This window comes from Sapajus apella, unplaced genomic scaffold, assembly GCF_009761245.1.
Source record: "Sapajus apella isolate SASKATOON/1434 unplaced genomic scaffold, GSC_monkey_1.0 scaffold37, whole genome shotgun sequence".
Taxonomy (NCBI): Eukaryota; Metazoa; Chordata; class Mammalia; order Primates; family Cebidae; genus Sapajus; species Sapajus apella.
Genome location: NW_022436977.1, coordinates 21,202,571 through 21,225,010, shown reverse-complemented (window position 1 = coordinate 21,225,010; position 22,440 = coordinate 21,202,571). Strand labels below are relative to the sequence as shown.

At 45.2% G+C, this 22,440-nt stretch overlaps 2 protein-coding genes across 2 annotated transcripts in view; one reads left to right on the top strand and one right to left on the bottom strand.

The window, feature by feature from the left end:
• Positions 1-8,515, top strand: part of PDIA3 (protein disulfide isomerase family A member 3) — a 23,334-nt gene extending 14,819 nt beyond the window's left edge. Inside the window, exons 6-13 of the mRNA XM_032297659.1 lie at positions 2,147-2,263; positions 2,578-2,703; positions 3,681-3,863; positions 6,127-6,235; positions 6,817-6,945; positions 7,491-7,570; positions 7,782-7,839; positions 8,071-8,515. Coding sequence (XP_032153550.1) covers positions 2,147-2,263; positions 2,578-2,703; positions 3,681-3,863; positions 6,127-6,235; positions 6,817-6,945; positions 7,491-7,570; positions 7,782-7,839; positions 8,071-8,184 — 916 coding nt within the window. The 3' untranslated portion in view covers positions 8,185-8,515. The remainder of the gene's footprint in view (positions 1-2,146; positions 2,264-2,577; positions 2,704-3,680; positions 3,864-6,126; positions 6,236-6,816; positions 6,946-7,490; positions 7,571-7,781; positions 7,840-8,070) is intronic.
• Positions 8,516-9,712: 1,197 nt separating this feature from the next.
• On the bottom strand, positions 9,713-15,932 carry ELL3 (elongation factor for RNA polymerase II 3). Its single transcript, XM_032297660.1, has 11 exons — positions 14,768-15,932; positions 14,507-14,542; positions 14,047-14,159; positions 13,725-13,926; positions 13,532-13,617; positions 13,310-13,385; positions 11,692-11,875; positions 11,571-11,613; positions 11,277-11,448; positions 10,418-10,462; positions 9,713-10,336 (listed from the first exon to the last, which is right to left on the bottom strand). The coding sequence occupies exons 1-11, from the start codon at positions 15,122-15,124 to the stop codon at positions 10,226-10,228; spliced, it is 1,425 nt and encodes a 474-aa protein (XP_032153551.1). The 5' UTR covers positions 15,125-15,932; the 3' UTR covers positions 9,713-10,225.
• Positions 15,933-22,440: the final 6,508 nt, after the last annotated feature.

The window sequence follows — 22,440 nt, the reverse complement described above, 5'->3', positions numbered from 1 at the left end:
CTTGAGATGTAGGATAGCCTAGGCATGTTGGAGCCGTACATAATACTGCTGGAGCATTGCTTGTGTTTGAGATCATAGTAAAAGGTAAGATTGGAGTGTTAAGCAGAGACTAAAGTACAAATTTTAAGTGCCATATAAAAGAGCTTCGATTTTATCTTTCAGACATTTGAGAACCATTGAAAGATTTTGGCCTGAGGAGCAATGCCTAGTGTTCCATTATTGGAACATTAAGCTTGTTGGAGTTATTTATATCCTCCTGCTCAAGGTCGTTGCCAAGGTCTGATTTTTCACAAAACATTATGCAACCTCTGGCATAAATGGGTTAAATTTGTGAAGAAGTCACTGGCAACCACATGATAATGCTTTGAAAGGGGAGTGGTGCAAGGCATTCTAAGGAGAATTCTAAGGTGAATCTAAACTGAGGGTGACATGTGAGAGTCTAAACTCAGTCAACAGCATTAGTGGCAATGGAAGGGAAGGGGTGAGTATAAAAAAAAAAAGTAAACAAGGCCACGTGGCGGTGGCTCACACCTGTAATCCCAGCACTTTGGGAGGCTGAGGTGGGCAGATCATGAGGTCAGGAGTTCAAGACCAGCCTGGCCAATATGGTGAAACCCCATCTCTACTAAAAATGTAAAAATTAGCCGGGCATGGTGGCACACACCTGTAGTCTCAGCCACTTGGGAGGCTGAGGCAGAAGAACTGTTTGAACTGGGAGGCAGAGGTTGCAGTGAGCTGAGATCACACCACAGCACTCCAGCCTGGACAACAGAGCAAGACTGCGTCTCAAAACAAAACAAAACAAAAAATGTAAACAGTAGTAGTCACTAACCATGTATGAAAAGAAGATTTAGAGTAAGCTTGAGGGGTTTTTTTGGTTTGTTTTTTTCCAGCTGGAATCTTGCCCTCGTTGCCTAGGCTGGAGTGCAATGGCGCAATCTTGGCTCACTGCAACCTCCACCTCCTGGGTTCAAGTGATATTCCTGCCTTAGCCTCCTGAGTAGTTGGGATTACAGGCATGCACTACCACACCTGGCTAATTTTTGTGTTTTTAGTAGAGACGGCGTTTCATCATGCTGGTCTCAAACTCCTGACAGGTGATCTGCCTGCCCTGGGTTCCCAGAGTGTTGGGATTACAGGCGTGTGCCACCCCACCTGACCTGCTATTGTTTTTAAAGGTTTGAAAATCCACTCTAACCCTCTTTTGAGATAATGAAAAAGCTGAAGCCCAGATGGGTTAAATTGAGACCTGGTCCAACATGTTTGGAATTAGTTGGGGAACTATGATTAGAACCAAGTTCTCTTAATTTTCCAACCCAAAATTTATTAAACCGTATACCCAATTATTGCACTTAAGATTAAGGTGGTTAGCATCTCAGTGTTAATTAGAAGGTCATGTTGCTGAGTCCAGTACTAGAAAAGAGTCCTTATGTGCTTAGATGATGCTAGTTTAAAGTGGTGGCAAAAGTAGATAGTCTGAGCTTTATATGAAATATGGGGCTATGCCTGTAATCCCAGCACCTTTTAAAGGCTGAGGTGGGAGGATCACTTGAGCCTGGGAGTTCAAGACCAGCCTTGGTAATGTAGATAGACTCCCATCTCTACAAAATTAAAAAATAAAAATAAAAAATTAGGCTGGGTACAGTGGCTCATGCCTGTGATCCCAGCACTTTGGGAGGTTGAGGCGGGTGTATCAGGAGGTCAGGAGTTTGAGACCAGCCTAGCCAAGATGGCGAAACCCCATCTCTAATAAAAATACAAAAATTAGCCAGGTGCAGTGGTATGCGCCTGTAATCCCAGCTATTCAGGAGGCTAAGGCAGGAAAATTGCTTGAACCTGCAAGGTCCCGGTTGTAGTTAGCAGAGATTGTGCCATTGCACTCCAGCCTGGGTGACAGAGTGAGACTCTGTCTCAAAAAAAAAAAAAAAAAATTAGTTGTACATGGTGGTGCATACCTATTTTCTCAGCTACTTGGGCAGCAAAGGTGGGAGGATCACTTGAGCCTGGGTGTTTAGGGCTGCAGTGAGCTATGATCACACCACTGCACTCCAGCCTGAGCAACAGAGCAAAACCCTATTAAAAAAAAAAAAAAAAAAAAAGAAGGGGAAAAGGTTTTTTTGTCTATTGAGACTTTTTTTTTTTTAAGGGGTATCACCTTATTTCGTCCTTCTCATCTGACTAACAAGTTTGAGGACAAGACTGTGGCATATACAGAGCAGAAAATGACCAGTGGCAAAATTAAAAAGTTTATTCAGGAAAACATGTGAGTACTTCTTTGTATCTAGTCTGGGATTTCTTTGCTTGATTTTAGTTTTTTTTACCTCAGTTATTAAGCAGAGCTATATTTTGGCTTAAATGGTCTATTCAGGGGGTTGTAACAATAATAGTTTGAGTTTATATTAAAGCAGTAATGTATGGGTGTTAGAACTCCTGTTGACATCCTGTAAGGTATATTGCTCCTTAGTAAATGTTGAAAATCTCTTTCCTTCATAAATGCTGTCAGTTACTTTGTGGTAACTTTTATGATACAGCTAAAAAACTTGCCACGCCAGTTAATAATGGATTATTTCATTTCAGTTTTGGTATGTGCCCTCACATGACAGAAGATAATAAAGATTTGATACAGGGCAAGGACTTACTTATTGCTTACTATGATGTGGACTATGAAAAGAATGCTAAGGGTTCCAACTACTGGAGAAACAGGTAATAAGAATTATGGTTTTCCCTTGTGAACAAGTTTACCCAATGTATAAACAGTCTCATAGCTATCCTGTAAAAAAAATAATTGGTTTCTTAAGCTTAAAACAAACGAAAAATGAAAATAAGTGTCCTGAGGCCGGGCGCGGTGGCTCAAGCCTGTAATCCCAGCACTTTGGGAGGCCGAGATGGGTGGATCACGAGGTCAAGAAATCGAAACCATCCTGGTCAACATGGTGAAACCCCGTCTCTACTAAAAATACAAAAAATGAGCTGGGCATGTTGGTGCGTGCCTGTAATCCCAGCTACTCAGGAGGCTGAGGCAGGAGAATTGCCTGAACCCAGGAGGCGGAGGTTGCGGTGAGCCGAGATCGCGCCATTGCACTCCAGCCTGGGTAACAAGAGTGAAACTCCGTCTCAAAAAGAAAAGAAGTGTCCTGTTACCATATGTGGTGTAAGAGCAGGAAAGAATGGGAACATTTGGCTTCCAAAAACTACATTTGAAGCCTTAAGGACAGGTAACATAAACTGTTTTCAAAGTCTATTGAGCATGTATTTCATAGGTGTTTCTTTGCTTTGTGACACAGTGGTTCCAAATAAAAGGTGCAAATTTGATGTAAAATGCACTTAAAACATTGTGCTTACTTGCACCTTTAGACTCTCAGTGCATTTTATCCTTATAAATTTTCTTTTCATATCAGTCATTATGCCTAAAATAGATTTTGGTTATATAATACAGCAAGATTTAGCAGGAATGGACCAGTTGATTGGGTATCACCAATTTGGCCGTGAGGTTTAGTAAGGCATTGAAATATATTATAATACTTATTCAGTGCTGAAGAGCTCAGACTGTTCTGACTGATGCCAGAAGGCTACATGGACTGTGGAACTTAGTCTTTGATTTCCAGTCACTTGCTTCTTAGTTTCAAAAGTGCTTGACCACCCTGTATAGTCTTGGCACAAATATCTCTTGTTTCCCACAGGGTAATGATGGTGGCAAAGAAATTCCTGGATGCTGGGCACAAACTCAACTTTGCTGTAGCTAGCCGCAAAACCTTTAGCCATGAACTTTCTGATTTTGGCTTGGAAAGCACTACTGGAGAGATTCCTGTTGTTGCCATCAGAACTGCTAAGGGAGAGAAGTTTGTCATGCAGGAAGAATTCTCGTGAGTTGCTAGTTGGGCTTTGATTCTGCAAGGCAATTATTAAAGCCTTTTATACTACAAAGGATTTATAAGGAACAATACTACTGGAATGTGAAGATAGGTCTTTTAAGTCAAGACCTATGACTGTCACGTTTCTCAATTTAAATATAGGTAATTTAGGCCAGGCACGGTGACTTATGCCTATAATCCCAGTACTTCGGGAGGCCAGGGCAGGCGGATCACCTGAGGTCAGGAGTGTGAGACTAGCCTGACCAGCATGGAGAAACCCCATCTCTACTAAAAATGCAAAAAGAATTAGCCAGGTGTGGTGGCACATGCCTGTAATCCCAGCTACTCGGGAGGCTGAGGCGGGAGAATCACTTGAACCGGGAGGTGGAGGTTGCGGTGAGCCAAGATCGCGCCATTACTCTCCAGCCTGGGCAACAAGAGTGAAAGTCCATCTCAAAATAAAAAAATAAATAAATATAGGTACTTTAGGGATTATGATCCTTAATGAATTATGAAAACTAATGAAAGGATGAAAACTAATGAAAGAATCATGGAATTCTTACATGATTCCACTTGGTCATTAGAAATAGTGGATAAAGGCCGAGCACAGTGGCTCAAATCTGTAATCCCAGCACTTTGGGAGGCCGAGGCGGGAGGATCACAAGGTCAAGAGATTGAGACCATCCTGGCCAACATGGTGAAACTCCATCTCTACTAAAATATAAAAATTAGCTGGGCGTGGTGGTGAGCACCTGTAGTCCCAGCTGCTTGAGAGGCTGAGGCAGGAGAATTGCTTGAACCTGGGAGGCGGAGGTTGCAGTGAGCCGAGATCACGCCACTGCACTCTAGCCTGCTGCCTAGTGACAGAGCAAGACTCTGTCTCAAAAAAAAAAAAAAAAAATACAAAAATTAGCTGGGTGTGGTGGTGTGCACCTGTAATTCCAGTTACTAGGGAGGCTGAGGCAGGAGAATCACTTGAACCCAGGAGGCAGAGATTGCAGTGAGCTGAGACCATGCCACTGTTCTCCAGCCTGGGTGACAGAGCAAGACTCTGTCTCAAAAAAAAAAAAAAAAAAGAAGGAAAGGAAGAAGGAAGGGAGGGAGGGTGGAAGGGAAAGAAAAGAAAGACGATTGGACAGCCTCCTTTGAGCCAGGCATGATGGCTCACATCTGTAATCCCAGCACTTTGGGAGGCTAAGGCAGGAAGATAATTTGAGCCCATGAGTTCAAGGCCAGCCTGGGCAACATAGCAAGACCCCATATCTATAAAAAATTTAAAAATCGAAGAAAAGATTGGAAAACCTCCTTGTTACTGATATAATTTGAAACCAAACCATTTTCCCCCTCATCCCTACAGAATGTCTTTTCTTTTTGAAATACTACATGGGCCGGGCGCGGTGGCTCACGCCTGTAATCCCAGCACTTTGGGAGGCCGAGGCGGGTGCATCACGAGGTCAAGAGATCGAGACCATCCTGGTCAACATGGTGAAACCCCGTCTCTACTAAAAATACAAAAAATCAGCTGGGCATGGTGGTGCGTGCCTGTAATCCCAGCTACTCAGGAGGCTGAGGCAGGAGAATTGCCTGAGCCCAGGAGGCGGAGGTTGCGGTGAGCCAAGATCGTGCCATTGCACTCCAGCCTGGGCAACTAGAGTGAAACTCCGTCTCAAACTAAAAAAAAAAAAAAAAAAAAAAAAACCTACATGGGTGGGCCGGGCATGGTGGCTCACACCTGTAATCCAAGCACTTTGGAGGCCAAGGAGGGAGATCACCTGAGGTTGGGAGTTCAAGACCAGCCTGACCAACATGGTGAAACGCCATCTTTAAAAAAAAAAAAAAAAAATACTACATGGGTCTAAAGTAAGTTCAGGATCAGGAAGACCTTAAGGCTCCAGAAACAATTTTTATCCTCACTTTCTGAGATTTTGGGAGATTGAGACAAGAGAAAATCTTCCTTGTGAGCCAGTTATAAAAGAAAATACTGTAAACACACACTATACTCCAGAGCAATAGGATCTGGTTCTTTTACAAAAATCAACCTCCAAAAGACAATGATTCTTCTTTCTCTGAACTTTATAACCCACAAAGAACACACTAGAAACAAAAGTTACAGTTTGTTTGTTCAGTCAGTTCTGCATATTGAGAGATAAGTATTTTCCTTTTTTTGCCTTGAAATTAAAACTAAAATACATAGTAACTGTTCAAAGAAATTGCTTTTAGTCTTCTCAGTGGTAGGAGTAAATTAACCAGCCTGACCTTTGTTTTCCAATTGCAGGCGTGATGGCAAGGCTCTGGAGAGGTTCCTGCAGGATTACTTTGATGGCAATCTGAAGAGATACCTTAAGTCTGAACCTATCCCAGAGAGCAATGATGGTCCTGTAAAGGTGAGGTGCTCACAACCTTATCAAGCTATGAGCAATTGCCTCTCACTTTCTCTCTCTTTTTTTTTTTTTTTTGTCCTCATTCCCTGAGTCATAAAATAAGCACTGGCAGGACTCAAAATGCTTGGTAAGGGCAAGTGTATAAAGCCTGCATAGAATTTTCTGATGAAATTTATATTGGGCTAACTTATGAGGATAGAGCAACCCCTAAGAACAGTGTATTGCTCTGAATGTTTTTTATAGAGATGCGGTCTTACTATGTAGACTCAGCCTTCTGAATAGCTTGGACTGCAGGCATGTGCTACCGAGCCTGGCTTGAAATTATTTTAAGGAACGGTTGGGTAGCACTTTTGTGTCCTGTAACTTCCTGAACATAGTTTGATAGGCGACAGACATAGGAGCAAGTCGGTATCTATAGTGAATGGCAACATCTTTAATCTGTAAATGTGATTTGGGTTTCCATGAGTTACTTTCTATGATAACACATCAAATTAGAGAGGGATTGGGTCTAGGAACAAATACAACTTGTGAATTTATTTTTTTAATGTTACCTTACCAACCAGAGATTCTCCTGTGTTTTCTAGGTAGTGGTAGCAGAGAATTTTGATGAAATAGTGAATAATGAAGATAAAGATGTGCTGATTGAATTTTATGCCCCTTGGTGTGGTCACTGTAAGAATCTGGAGCCTAAGTATAAAGAACTTGGAGAGAAGGTAAGTGTGAACCCTATTCTGAGGATAACATTTGAGCGGGAGCCTAAGTTTATGTATGTATTCAGCATTGGCTAATTTGCTTAGTTCCTAAGTACTGATAGATTTTTTTTCCAAAATTACAGTTTACTCGCTTTCTTTGACTGCCCCCTACTGCTCCAGCCTGTGCGGCGCCTGAGATACGCACTTTTAACATTCCATTCCTCAGGCTCAATGTAGATTATGGTTAAAAATATCTAAGAACTTCTGAATTTTGGTAATGGCTTACATGAATCCATATGGTCCTTCATCTTAAAACATTTGGCTTAGTCTTTGTAATGTCTTATTCAGACAAGGTAAATTTGAAGGTGGCAATATGTAGAGTCTTAGTACAAGAGAAAAAAGGGAAGTTTGTGCAAAGTGAGGTACTACTATCTGCAAACCACTCTTCCCACGTGAACAGCAGTTTATCTGGGTGTTTGAAGAATGAGATTAAGTCTTGAATTGACTAAGTGTCCCTCAGTCACTGAAAACTTGGAATTTAAACATTTAACCTATTTTATTAACAGCTCAGCAAAGACCCAAATATCGTCATAGCCAAGATGGATGCCACAGCCAATGATGTGCCTTCTCCATATGAAGTCAGAGGGTAAGTGGATTAAAAACTAACAAACATATCCAGGCAATTGATAGGAATAAAGCTTGTAACCACCAGGAAACTATTTCTTTACAAGACATGGTTTTGGGGGAGGTCTTCATATTCCAGTTGAAGGCAGAACCACTGATTCCTTCTTGGCTTAAGAGTTTTGCAGCATGGGCCCACGTGACTCCTTGAAATTAATAAATGTTTCTTTCCCCAGTTTTCCTACCATATACTTCTCTCCAGCCAACAAGAAGCTAAATCCAAAGAAATACGAAGTAAGTGAATTGTCCCATATCCCCACAAACGTACACATGACATAAACACACACTCTTAAGCATAGTCAGTTCTTTAATTGGGTTTATTTAACTGAAAACTCTTTAAACTCTAATGGTGAGTATAGGTGGGTACTAATGTGCTTTTATAAACTCAGAAGTCTTCCTGTTTGGGTGGGGCAGATTGGGGTTCTTTAAAAAGTTACATTTTTAAGGTAATCTTTCTGTTTTCAGGGTGGCCGTGAATTAAGTGATTTTATTAGCTATTTACAACGAGAAGCTACAAACCCCCCTGTAATTCAAGAAGAAAAGCCCAAGAAGAAGAAGAAGGCACAGGAGGATCTCTAAAGCAGTAGTCAAACACCACTTTGTAAAAGGACTCTTCCACCAGAGATAGGAAAACCATTGGGGAGGACTGGGACCCATATGGGAATTATTACCTCTCAGGGCTGAGAGGACAGAATGGATATAATCTGAATCCTGTTAAATTTTCTCTAAACTGTTTCTTAGCTGCACTGTTTATGGAAACACCAGGACCAGTTTATGTTTGTGGTTTTGGGAAAAATTATTTGTGTTGAGGGGAACGTTGTGGGGTGGGGGGAATTGAGTTGGGGGGTATTTTCTAATTTTTTTTGTACATTTGGAACAGTGACAATAAATGAGACCCCTTTAAACTGTCTTATTTTCCACAAGATTGAGAACCAGAGGTTCTCTACACACTATCACTCCAATAGAGCTTTCTTCAGTGATGGAAATGTTATCTACACTGTTCAATGGTAGCTACGGAGCATCTGAAATATGGCTAGAAACTACATTTTTTATTTTTTATGTATTTCTTTAGAGATGGGGTTTCACCATGTTGGTCAGTCTGGTCTCGAATTGTTGATCTCGTGACCCACCTGCCTCAGCCTCCCAAAGTGCTGGGATTACAGGCATAAGCCACCGCGCCTAGCCCCTTTTTAGTTTTCATTTATTTAAATAGCCATAGAGTTGCTACTGTACTGGTCACTGCAGCTGTAGACTGACTTGACTGGATCCATAATTAATCAATTCAAAATTCTTTCCAAATGTATCATCTCTTTCTCTCCTTACATGTTTATTGCCCAGGCCTACCCTGGTGTTTAGAACAGGTGAAGGGCCTTTCTTGTTAGGCTGTCCATGCCCTAAGGATGGGTTCCTGTTTATCCTTGCCATGCAGCTGAGCTTACTGCATGTTTATACCTCCCAAGGACTGTTCTCTGCCCAGAAATATCCTGTTATGGGTGTGGCATCATGGGGTTCCATCCAAGTTGTTTCAGGAATTGCTGACACTGCTGGGTGCAGCTCTACCCTCCAAAGCCTAAGGTGTGGCCCTTTAATTTCCCTCTCCAGTAGAACTGGGAAAGGCAGTATCGTTCCTAGTTAAGAGTGAAGCATCCACTTTCATTTGTAACAATAAGGAACAGAAAGGATAGGATTGGAGAATGATCTTTTGTCCAAATAAACCATTTCTCTCCTTTTGTAGGTAAACTCAAATCCTGCGCAGTTACTGTTTTCAGCCACTGGATAATTCCAGATAGGAGCCTTACTTTAGGTGATCCTACAAACACCTATGTTCAGAAAAGAACTTTCTTCCTACTATATAATTAGAATATTTAGCTGTCAGTTTTAAGATGAATTCGGTAGAGCCTTACAGCAAAATACATATCTTGGTCACACACAGAGCTTGGAAAAAGTAAAAGATGTCTAAACCATAATCTTCGAGATTCTAACTCATAACATCTGGGCTGGGGCACGGGGATCTAATTATTTAGATAGCCCAAAAGTGGCTCAGATGTAAAGCCAGTATTATGGACCAACTGCCTTGGAAGATTTAAGGAAAATATATAAACTTGTACAAAGAACACAGAAGCAATCAGTTTTAATTTTTTAGCCATGTTGGTAAAAAAATTCAGTACATGGCTAAGACCCAGGCCCCTTCCCATTATATCCAGGTATGCTACAAGTTATTTTAGCTCTTAGCAAAAGTTGTCATTATTGTTTCCTTAGAGAGGCTACCGGGCTAAATTAACTTAATTTGCCTAATGTCCTCATTATCTTATCCTGAAGATGATGTCATTTCTCAGGACTTGAAAATGACTTGGCTGAACTAAAAGTGAAGAAGCCAAGCCTCTGTCACTTTTTCTAGACTCCTGAGCACAACAGCTATGGAGTCTTTGCATAGTGCCCACACCCTAAAAATTAGCAACAATGAAAACCAAACCTCAAGAACCTAGAGCAACTCTCCACTTGCCACCTGGACTCCAGTGGTCAGCATAAGAAAAAGAGATAGCTGCATTCTATTTAGTTTATAGCTGCTTTGTTCCTTCATGTTTCACTAAGCAGAGGGTCAAGAGCCCTCTTGATAACTTCAACTGCCCCTGTTCTTTTCCTCAAACTCCAGGATGAGACCTTTAATGTGGGACAATTTCTGGTGAAGGTACTCACAACGACGCTTTTCTTCTCTGTAACCTGGGTACCGCTGCGGAGAAAAAGCATCCATGTCAAAAAGTAAAAATCCTCATTTCTACCTTCTTACTTTCATTCCCAGATCTTGTCTTACCTTCCTGAACTTTTTATATTCCTGGACTATCTTCTCTTCCAGCACCTGAAACAGAAAATACTAGCACTGAATTTAACATTAAGAAATAAGAAAGGGCCGGGTGCGGTGGCTCACGCCTGTAATCCCAGCACTTTGGGAGGCTGAGGCGGGTGGATCACGAGGTCAAGAGATCGAGACCATCCTGGTCAACATGGTGAAACCCCGTCTCTGCTAAAAATACAAAAAATTAGCTGGGCATGGTGGCGCGTGCCTGTAATCCCAGCTACTCAAGAGGCTGAGGCAGGAGGATCACTTGAACCTGGGAGACAGAGGTTGCAGTGAGCCGAGATCGCGCCATTGCATTCCAGCCTGGGTAACAAGCGAAACTCCGTCTCAAAAAAAAAAAGAAATAAGAAAGGGGCCGGGCACAGTGGGTCATACCTATAATCCCAGCATTTTGGGAGGCTGAGGTGGGTGGATCACTTAAGGTCAGGAGTTCGAGACCACCCTGGCCAACATAGTAAAACCTCGTCTCTACTAAAAATACGAAAACTAGCTCAGCATGGTGGCATATACCTATAATCTCAGCTATTTGGAAAGTGGAGGCATGAGAATAGCTTTAGCCTAGGAGATGAAGGTTGCAGTAAGCCGAGCTCGTGCCACTGCACACAAGCCTCAGTGACAGAGCTAGACTGTCCCAAAAAAAAGTTAGGGGGAAGTAACTTCCCTTATTCTAACAAATGATAACAGACTAATTTTTTCCCTCAAACAGGTTTTCTTGTCACTTTGCTTAGTCACTGTACAAACCCAGGTATATGGGTGGTTAACAGGGGGTTAATGGCCAGTAGAGCTGAAAAGCCAGGCTGGATCCTGTCCTTACCTTGTGTTCCGGAGTTCCTTGCTGAACTCTCTTAATCTCTGCTCCCAGCTCTATGAACCTTTGGCTTGCAGCACCAACACGGGCATGCAGGATGCGGTATTCAGCATAATCTGTCTCAAATTCCTGCTCATAGGCATGTTGCTGTTCTGCACTGTGGATGGCCCTGTATTGCCTGCCAGGAGAAGAGAGGTGTCACCTTCAATTTCATTGCCCCTGAAAAGCTCCCAGATTCCAGGAAGTGTATCTTAATATATGCACAAGGCTTGATGAAATTAGAAAAAGCAGGGAACTCACAGAAGGTAGTCTGGTACATCTTCAGGACCTGGGGATCCAGAGTCTAGGAAGGAAGCAAGAAAACACAAGTGATTATAAGTCTTTTTCCACTGGCATTTTTAGCCTCCTCCCATTAACTCACCTTCTTGAACTGAGGATCTGTGTTCTAATCTGAGGTCCATGTCCTTATCTTCATCTTCTTGCTCCCAGTCTTCTCCCTTTTGTAAATCCTGATGGCTCCGGCCTTGTAGGGGATTTGGCACTAGAGGCAGAGTTCTGAACCTCTTTTCTTCTAGTTCTACAGTGGCTACAGGCACTGAACGTTTCTGTTGAGGAAAATATCTGTGACATAAACAGCCAAGAGCTTCTAAATATGTCCTCTCCAAAATTCCTCCTAGGCTGGGCACAGTGGCTAAGACCTGTAATCTCAACCCTTTCAGAGGCTGAGTTGGGGGGATCGCTTGAGCCCAAAATTTCAAGACTAGGTAATATAGTGAGACCCTGTCTCTACAAAAAAAATAAAACAATTAGCCTTGTGTAGTGGCACACACCAGCTGAAGAGGGAGAATCACTTGAGCCCAGGAGTTCAAGGCTGTGGTGAGTCACGATCACACCACAACACTCCAGCCTGGGCGACAGAGTAAGACTGTCTAAGAAAAAAATCTATATAGGATGGCTTGAGCCCAGGAGTCTCCAGCCCAGGGAACAGAGAAACCTTGTCTCTAAAAAAATTCCTCCCATAGCCAGTGTGGTGGCTCAAACCTGTAATCCTAGCACTTTAGAAGGCTAAGGCGGGCAGATCACAAGGTAAAGAAATCAAGACCATTCTGACCAACATGGTTAAACCCCGTCTCTACTAAAAATACAGAAATTAGGCCAGGCGCAGTGGCTCACACCTGTAATCCCAGCACTTTGGGAGGCTGAAGCAGGCGGATCATGAGGTCAGGAGATTGAGACCATCCTGGCCAACACAGTGAAACCCCGTCTCTACCAAAAATACAAAAAATTAGCCAGGCATGGTGGCACACGCCCGTAATCCCAGCTACTCAGGAGTCTGAGGTAGGAGAATCGCTTGAACCCGGGAGGCAGAGGTTGTGGTGACCCGAGGTCACCATTGCATTCCAGCCTGGGCAACAGGAGCGAAACTCCATCTCAAAAAACAAAAAATACAGAAATGAGCTGGGCATGGTGGCATGTGCCTGTAATCCCAGCTACTTGGGAGGCTGAGGCACGAGAATCATTTGAACCTGGAGGCAGAGGTTGCAGTGAGCTGAGATTGCGCCACTGCACTCCAACCTGGCAACAGAGTGAGACTCCGTCTAGAAAAAAAAACTCTTCCCATATAAGGAGCTTCCAATTTCTAAATTTTGGCTTGACTAAAACTGCTCTTCAAAATAGTCCTTGCCATTGTTTTATTATATCAGTGTTACAAAAAAAGAAAAGCCAGCGCCAGGTATGGTGGCTCACTCCTGCAATCCCAGCACTTTGGAGGCCAAGGCCGGCGGATCCTAAGGTCAAGAAATTGAGACTAACCTGGCCAACATGCTGAAACCCTGTCTCTACTAAAAATAAACAAGTTAGCTGGGCATACTGAAAGCACCTGTAGTCCCAGCTACTCTGGAGGCTGAGGCAGGAGAATCGCTTGAACCTGGGAGGCAGAGGTTGCAGTGAGCCAAGATCACACCACTGCACTCCAGCCTGGTGACAGAACAAGACTCTGTCTCAAAAAGAAAAGAAAAGCCCTTGTCATTATAACTTACCTTCTCCAGACGTTTCCGGCTGGTAGAGGAAGGCAGTGCCTGATCAGGTTCTCTGTTTGGAAGATAGGTCTGGTTTCTAGGATATTTAAAGGGAATGGGATAGAAGAAAATCAGGGTGGGAGGTGGCACTGGATCTTTTATTAAGACAACATTTAAGAGTGGAGATTAGAAAGGAAGACAATGCGAAAGCTTCCCATGTTAGTCCCACCCCATCCAAAGTACCTCACTTCCCACTGTGCCATGTGCTCCCTTGAGGATCCTGGGAGTGACTGTCCTTGGTTGCTTGCCAGTGGATCTGACATAGACACCTGGTGCGGAAAGTGACAGGAGCACTTGGTTCCCTGGAGTACTGGGATACCTTGGACTTCAGGCTTTGCCCCACCGTATGGAAACTCCCTGCAGTTTCTGGCCTTACCTCCTCTAGCGCCATCTGTGGCTGTGATATTGCATGTCCTTCAGAATAGTCTCCTGTGTTCTGCCAGCTCTCAGGATGTCTGGCATCTTCAGTCAGGTTGTGTCCCTGAACAGATAATGGGGCTGGGATAGAATTCATGGCTGCCCAAATAGTGAGGCGCTCCCTGAGTGAGCCCATGCAGTGAAGGCGGTTAGGCCCAGACCTGGAAAGGGATGGTGGAAAAAAAAACAGGAGGGTGGTGAGCTTTTAAGTACCTCTCCACATTTCCCTCCCACACTTTCCACAAACCTCTTCTTGCCTGCTACCTATTGTTCCCCCTTACCTGACCAAGCGTTGGCACACAAGGTCCAAGCTACCACCAGCGCCCTCCTGGCCACACTGGGACACTATGAAGGAGAAGAGGCAGGACCAGCCAGGGCCTGGGAGCCTCAGATACTGGAGGTGGAAGGAGACGGTAAGCCCCGTGAAGTCAGCCCCTCCCCCTCCTGCCGCCGCCTCTCGTCCCGGAGCCGGCCTAAGACTAAGACGGGTCCCACGGGGCTCGTTAGCACACCAGGTGCAGCTGGGCCTGAGTTCCCCAGGAGGCTGAAACGGCACAGTCCCTTCAACCACAACCCCCTGGGACAACCCCAGCAGCCTCCTCGCCCCACTTGGGGTTCAATTCTCGGAACTACCTCAGACTACCACTCGCAGCCTCCGGCCCCGACCACACCTTTCACCTCCAGCCCACGTTTGTGCTCCCTCTCCCCCACCTCGCTCACACACCCTGGGCCAGCACTTACCCCTCGGTGGCCTTGGAAAGCAATCAGCGGCCGTACCTGCGGGGAGAGCGAAGATGTGACTATTGAGGTCAGGTGAAGCGGTGTCCCCGGGATCCGGGGTCCGAAGCCTGGGGTCACCTGCCTAGCGGGCTTCACTTGGAGAGCTGGAGAGGCCAGAGTTTGCGGACGCCGCTCCCTCTCCCCTGCACCTTCTCCAGGGTAGCTGGCTGAGGCCCAAAGTCCCCAGAGGCAGGGACTAGAGAAGAAGGGGATCGGCCGTACCTGTTGCTGCTGACACTCTTGCAGCGCCCGCAGCGCAGCGTCGTTGAGCCTGAGCAGCAAGAGGCTGGTCCGGGCCGCAGGCGAGAAGCAGAGCCGGAGCTGCCCACTCAGAGGCTCCTGGAACTCCTCCATGGCGGCGAGTTCGAGCGCAAGCAGCACCTGGGCCACAGGCGAGGGCCACCACCACCACCTCCTCTGTGCCGGGCTTGGCTGGCACACCCGGTAGCCCATGTCTGCCCCGCCCTCCGCCAGGAACCCGCCCCCGGCCCCACCTCCAGCCAGCGCCACCCTGAGGTTTCCCAGCCGCTCTCCCCGGCCAGCCGCCCGGACCTCTGCGCTTTCTTCTAGGATCGGCATTAATAGCTTTGGGCTATCAGAAGAGCCGTCTCAGCTCTCGGAAGAAAGAGTCCGCGACCAGCGCCTGACCTCTCACCCAGAGTCCCCAGTCCTGCCTCAGTTTCCCCAGCGACTCTGAATTTGGAGTTGTAGTCTCTATAAGTCAAAGCTGAACCTGCAACCTCTTGAGGGTTTCAGCTGCAGAGGGGCGGGAGAAAGGGCCTGGTTGAAAGGCGGGCTCAGCTGTCCGCGCCTAGTCAGCCCAGAGCCTGGGAGACCAGGGAGACCAGAGGATGGCGGACCCGAAGGGGAACCCTAGACAGCGCTTTGACTTTTTCCCGCCCGCGGTTCTACCGCGGATCTGAAACCGGTTTCTAACAGGCTGGAGAGGCAATCGGGCGGTGCGGTTGTGGTGGCTCCGGTGGAAGTTGGCTATCACCGACTGGAGCGCCCCCTATTGTTGGGCAGGGATACAGGCGCGAGTAGTGGCAGGAAAGTTGCAGGGCGTAGAGCCAGAACCCAGCCCTAGCTCTCACCTCGTGGCCTAAACACACATCAGAGTGGTGAGACCGCTCCCTGAGGAGGGCCGGAAGCTGCCATGAAGTCGCCAGGCATTCCAGAGGGCCGGATCCTGGTGCAGTGAGATCCCAGGACTAACCTCGGGCCAGCCCTTGGTGTCTCCACTTGTTCCTGTTTGATTATGTTTCCCAGAGCCCTGATGTTGTCCTGTTTCCTAACCAGGATCCCTCTGTTAAATGCCTGGACCTGCATAATCCCAGGAGACATTACTGCCTCCAACACAAATAAAATTACCCAAACATTTGTCAAAACTCATCAAAGAATACACATAAAATTTGCATGTAAATTACACTTCAATAAAGTGGGGGTTTTTTTCCTTTTTTTTTTTTTTTTGTCTCTCTCTGTCACTTAGGCTGGAATGCAGGGGTGTGATCTTGGCTCACTACAACCTCTGCCTCCTGGGTTCAAGCGATTCTCCTGCCTCAGCCTCCTGAGTAGCTGGGATACAGGCATCCACCATCACACCCAGCTAATTTCTTGTATTTTTAGTAGAGACAGGGTTTCATTATGTTGACGAGGCTGGTCTCGAACTCCTGACCTGTGATCCGCCCTCCTCCGCCTCCCAAAGTGCTGGGATTACAGGCGTGAGCCACCAAACCCAGCCAATAAATTTGATCTTTAAAATCTGTGCTATCCCTGTTTCTCTGTGACAATATCCTAATTTGATAAACAGTTGTGGTAATGAATATAGCTGGCCTCTTAGCTGGGCATGGCAGTGCATGCCTGAAGTCTCAGCTACTCAGGAGGCTGAGGCAGCAGGATCACTTGAGTCCAGGAGTTTGAGCCTGCAGTGAGCCATGTTTTTGCCACTGCACTCCAGCCTGAGCAACAGAGAGAGATCCTGTCTCAAAAACAGAAAAAGAAAGAAAATATTTCCCAGACTTTCTTTTCAGAGGACATCTGTGGCACTTGTAGGATTTCCCTAGATTTAAACTCAAAGGAGAGACTAGAATGGTAAAAATTTCAGAGAGGAAGGAGGGAGCAGTGGTATAAGAGCAGGCAAGTGGGAGGATATTTGGAGAAGGGAGAAGAAAGAAGGGTGGTAAGGATCTAACATTTGTTCAGTATCCATTCTGTGTCAGGATCTTTGCCAGTTATTTAATCCCTACAATAACTTTTTTCTTTTCTTTTTTTTTTTTGAAACAGAGTGTCACTCTGTCACTCAGGCTGGAGTGCAGTGATGCAATCTCAGCTCACTGCAACCTCCGCCTCCCGGGTTCAAGCAATTCTCCTGCCTCAGACTCCTGAGTAGCTGGGACCACAGGTGTGTGCCACCACACCCGACTGATTTTTGTAGTTTTAGTAGAGATGGGCTTTCACTATGTTAGCCAGGGTGGTCTTGAACTCCTGACCTCAGGTGATCCACCCACCTCGGCCTCCCAAAGTGTTGGGATTACAGGCATAAGCGATTGCTCCTGGCCTACAATAATTTTCTACTGTAGGTATTATAATTAACGTTTCTCATTCATTCAAGTGACCTAGTGGAGGTCACTTCTATTTTAAGAGTTACTATGGTTGCTGTGTTGAGAATAGATTGTAGAAGGACAGAATAAAAGCAGTATGATCTGTTATGAGGCTATTTCAGTAATCCAAGCTAGAGATGGTGGCCTTTTGGACAAGGTGGGAGAAGTATATAAGGTTCTGGATATATCAGTAGAGCCAACAGGATATCTTCATGGATTGAATGTGGCATATGAGAGAGAAATGACAAGGATAACTCCAGGATTTTTGGCCAGAACAAATATAATAGAGGGATGAAACTGCCATCAACTGAAGTAGGAAAGACTGTGGTGGAGCAGGCTTAGTCCTCAACATGTTGGGTTGTTTATATGAATCCACACGGGTGCCAGATGTAGTGGCTCATGCTTGTAATCCCAACACTTTCAGAGGCTGAGGAGGGTGGATCACGTTAGTCCAGGAGTTTGAAATCAGCCTGGGCAACATAGTGAGACCTCATCACTATAAAAAATGAAAAATTAGCTGGTCATGGTGGTACATGCCCATGGTCCCAGCTACTCAGGAGGCCGAGGAAGAAAATCACTTGAACCTGGGAGGTCGAGGCTGCAGTGAGCCATGATTGTGTCACTGACCACTACACTCCAGCTTTGGTGACAGAGTGAGACCCTGTCTCAAAAAATAAAAAAATTCCCACGGGAGTGGGTGTAAAGCAGGCGGTTTTATATTATACATATACAAATTTGGAGTTGGTCAAAGCTATCTGGGCTAGAGATATAAACTTGGTAGTTATAAAACATATGAGCTCTGGCACGGTGGCTCAGGCCTGTAATCCCAGCACTTTGGGAGGCCAAGGCGAGAGGATCATTTGAGGTCACGAGTTGGACATGAGCCTGGTCCAACATGGTGAAACCCGTCTCTACTAAACATACAAAAATTAGCCAGACATGGTGGCAGATGCCTGTAATCCCAGCTACTCAGGAGGGTGAGGGAGGAGAATTGCTTAAACCTAGGAGGCAGAGGCTTCAGTGAGACAAGATTGTGCCAATGCATTCCAGGCTGGGTGACAAGAGTGAAATTCTGTCTCAACAACAACAACAACAACAAACACAAAACAAAAATTAGCCAGATGTGGTGGTGGGTGCCTGTAATCCCAGCTACTCACTCACGAGGCTGAAGGAGGAGAATCTCCTCAACCCAGGAGGCAGAGGTTGCAGTGAGCCCAGATTGCACCACTGCACTCCAGCCTGGGAGTCTTGACAGAGTGAGACTCTGTCTCAAAATAAATCAACAAACAAACATATGGAGGTTATTTAAAGCCATAAGACTTGATGAGATCACCCAGGAAGACAGAGAAGACCCTAAAAGATTATCATCCTGGGGCACTCCAATCTCTAGAAAGAGGTCAGCAGAGAGAAAAGCAAAGTCAATTGAGAGGAGATGACCAGTGAGAGAGGAGGAAAATTAAGAGTGTGACCGTCTTGAGGCCGGGCAAGGTGGCTCACACCTGTCGTCCCAGTACTTTGGGAGGCTGAGGGGGGCAGATCACTTGAGGTCAGGAGTTCCAGACCAGCCTGACCAACATGGAGAAACCCTATCTCTACTAAAAATTCAAAATTAGCTGGACATGGTGGTACATGCCTGTAATCCCAGCTACTCAGGAGGCTGAGGCAGGAGAACTGCTTGAACCCACGAGGCAGGTTTCGGTGAGTCAAGATCACGCCATTGCACTCCAGCCTGGGCAACAACAGTGAAACTCAGTCTCAAGGCAGGGCACGGTGGCTCACGCCGGTAATCCCAGCACTTTGGGAGGCCGAGGCAGGAGGATCATGAGGTTAGGAAATGGAGACTATCCTGGCCAACATGGTGAAAACCCATCTCTACTAAAATACAAAAAAAATTAGACGCGCATGGTGGTGCGCACCAGTAGTCCCAGCTACTCAGAAGGCTGATGCAGGGGAATTGCTTGAACCCAGGAGGCGGAGACTGGAGTAAACTGAGATCACGTCATCAAACTCCAGCCTGATGACAGAGCAAGACTCCGTCTCAAAAAAAAAAAAATTAGCCGGGCATGGTGGCAGGCACCTTAGTCTCAGCTACTCGGGAGGCTGAGGCAGGAGAATCTATTGAACCTGGAAGGCAGAGGTTGCAGTAAGCCAAGATCGCCACTGCACTCCAGCCTAGGCGATAGAATGAGACTCCGTCTCAAACAGAAAAAAAAAGCCTGGCCCGGTGGCTCACGCCTATAATCCCAGCACTTTGGGATGTTAAGGCAGGCGGGTCACAAGGTCAGGAGATTGAGACCATCCTGGCTAACATGGTAAAAACCCATCTCTACTAAACACACACAGACACACACACACACACACACACACACACACACACACACACACACACACACAAAGTTAGCCAGGCATGCCTGTAGTCCCAGTTACTCGGGAGGCTGAGGCAGGAGAATCACTTGAACCTGGGAGGCGGAGGCTGCAATGAGCCGACATTGTGCCACTGCACTCCAGCCTGGGTGATGGAGCAAGACTCCACCTCAAAAAAACAAACAAACAAAAAGAGTATGACATCTTGAAAGCCAAGGGCAGAAAACGTTTCAAGGAGAAGGGAGTGATCAACTACATTAAATTCTGTCTATAGGTCAAATAAAATGAAGATTAAGAATTGACCGAGGCTGGGTGCAGTGGCTCACGTCTATAATGGCACTTTGGGAGGCCAAGGTGGTCAGGAGTTCGAAACTAGCCTGACCAACATGGTGAAACCCTCTCTCTACTAAAAAAAAAAAAAAAAAGAAAGAAAATACAAAAATTAGCTGGGCGTGGTGGCACGCACCTGTAATCCCAGCTACTTGGGAGGCTAAGGCAGGAAAATCCCTTGAACCTGGGAGGCAGAGGTTGCAGTAAGCCAAGATCGTGACGTTGCACTCCAGCCTGGGCAACAGAGCAAGGTAGATTACCTGAGGTCAGGAGTTTGAGACCAGCCTGGCCAACATGGTGAAACCCGTCTGTACTAAAAATGCAAAAATATAATGGATAAGCACAGACTGAAAGAAAAAAAAAAAGTGAAAAAAAATACAAAAATAGCCAGGTGTGGTGGCATACACCTGTAGTACCAGCTACTCCGGAGGATGAGACAGGAGAACAGGAGAATCACTTAAACCCAGGAGGTGGAGGCTGCAGTGAGCCAAGATCGTGCCACTGCACTCCAGCCTGGACGAGACAGAACGAGACTCTGTCTCAAAAAAAAAAAAATAAAAAATGAGGCTGGGCACCTGGTGGTTCACACCTGTAATCCGAACACTTTGGGAGGTGAGGTGGGTGGATTGCCCGAGCTCAGGAGTTCAAGACCACCCAGGGCAACATGGTGAACTAAAAATACAAAAAAAATTGGCCAGGCGTGGTGGCTCATGCCTGTAATCTCAGCATTTTGAGAGGCTGGGGCGGGAAGATCATAAGGTCGGGAGTCTGAGGCCAGCCTGGCCAATATGGTAAAACCCTGTCTCTACTAAAAAAAAAAAAAAAATATATATATATATATATATATGAAAATTAGCCAGGCATAGTGGCAGGCACCCGTAGTCCCAGCTACTTGGGATGCTGAGGCAGGAGAATCACTTGAGCTCCAGAGGCAAAGGTTGCAGTGAGCTGAGATCATGCCACTGATCTCCAGCTTGGGCCACAGAGTGATACTCCGTCTCAAAAAAAAAAAAAAAAAAAAGAAAGAAACCTGAGTTTTGCTTAATATGGGGACAGAGAAATAGAAGTCATGGTGGGGAAATACAATCAAGAAAAAGTTTTAAGATGGGAGAAATAGCATGTTCTATGTTGATGGTAATAATTTTTAGAACATCTCCAAAATTTTTATGGTGTAGAAGATTTACTGGAGTAGTGCCCTTGAATAAGTTTGAGGTCATGAGATCTACTCAGGACTGGCTTTAAGTAAGAGTGTGGGCAGTTCATTTATAGTAACAGGCCACAGGCAGAGAAGGTGGGTGCAGATGCAGAGGTTAGGTAGATGTGGTGGGAGTCTGAAAAAAGTTTTTTTTAAATTGCTTCCATTTTTCTCACTGAAGTAGGAAGCAACTGAGAGAGAGGATGAGGGAGGAGTGATGGGGGTTGAGGTGTGAAAATAGTGTGAAACAGTTGCCTGGAAGTGTAAGACAGTGAATAAGTTAGGAATGTGTCAAACACTAAGGACTGATGATAAATCCTCGGCTTAGAAAAGAGCCTACAGATCATAGAATTCAGGGAGTTTGTGAACTTGGAAGGAAAAAAAATTACATATTTATTTATTTATTTTTGAGGCAGGGTGTTGCCCTCTGTTACCCAGGCTGGAGTGCAGTGGCACAATCATAGCTCACTGCAGTCTTGAACTCCTGGGCTCAAGAAGTCCACCCACATCAGCCTCCTTAGTAGCCGTACCTGCAGGAGTGTGCCACCACACCTAGCAAATTTTTAAATTTTTTATAGAGACAGAATCTTGCCATGTTGTCCAGGCTGGTCTCAAACTCCCAGCCTCAAGTGATTCTCCCACCTCGGCCTCCCAAAGTGCTGAGATTACAGGCATGAGTCACCACACCCAGCCAAAATTACATCTGTATTTTCACTAACCTCTAACAGAAATTTAGCACCTCATTTAATTGTGAATGTAGGCAACAAATCACTGATACTGGCAGTAACTGCAGTGTTCTTATGAATAGAAATAACAGATATTTTAATATTACATTACAAGTGTTGAAGATACATCTAAATATTGTTTGCATTGAGCACACTTTGTAATTATAATTGCTATTAAACTTACTGTTAGATCTTTAATGCATTAATGAAAATCAGTTACTATACCATAAAAATTTTTAATATTTTGATAATTATATTTAAATATAATTGTTTTCCTTTATGAACCCATGTGTTTTTTACAAATACTTAAAAATGTTTATTTATTTATTTATTTATTTGGAAGATGGAGTGTGGCTCTTGTTACCCAGGCTGGAGTGCAATGATGCAATCTTGGCTCACTGAAACCTCTGCCTTCTGGGTTTAAGCGATTCTCCTGCCTCAGCCTCCTGAGTAGCTGAGATTACAGGCGTGCGCCGCCACACCTGACTAATTTTTGTAGAGATGGGGTTTCACCACATTGGCCAGTCTGGTCTCAAACTCCTGACTTCAGGTGATCAGCCTGCCTCAGCCTCCCAAAGTGCTGGGATTACAGGTGTGAGGCACTGTGCTCGGCCTAAAACATGTTTAATTGGAACAAAATATACATGACATAAAATTTACAATCTTAACTACTTTTTTAAA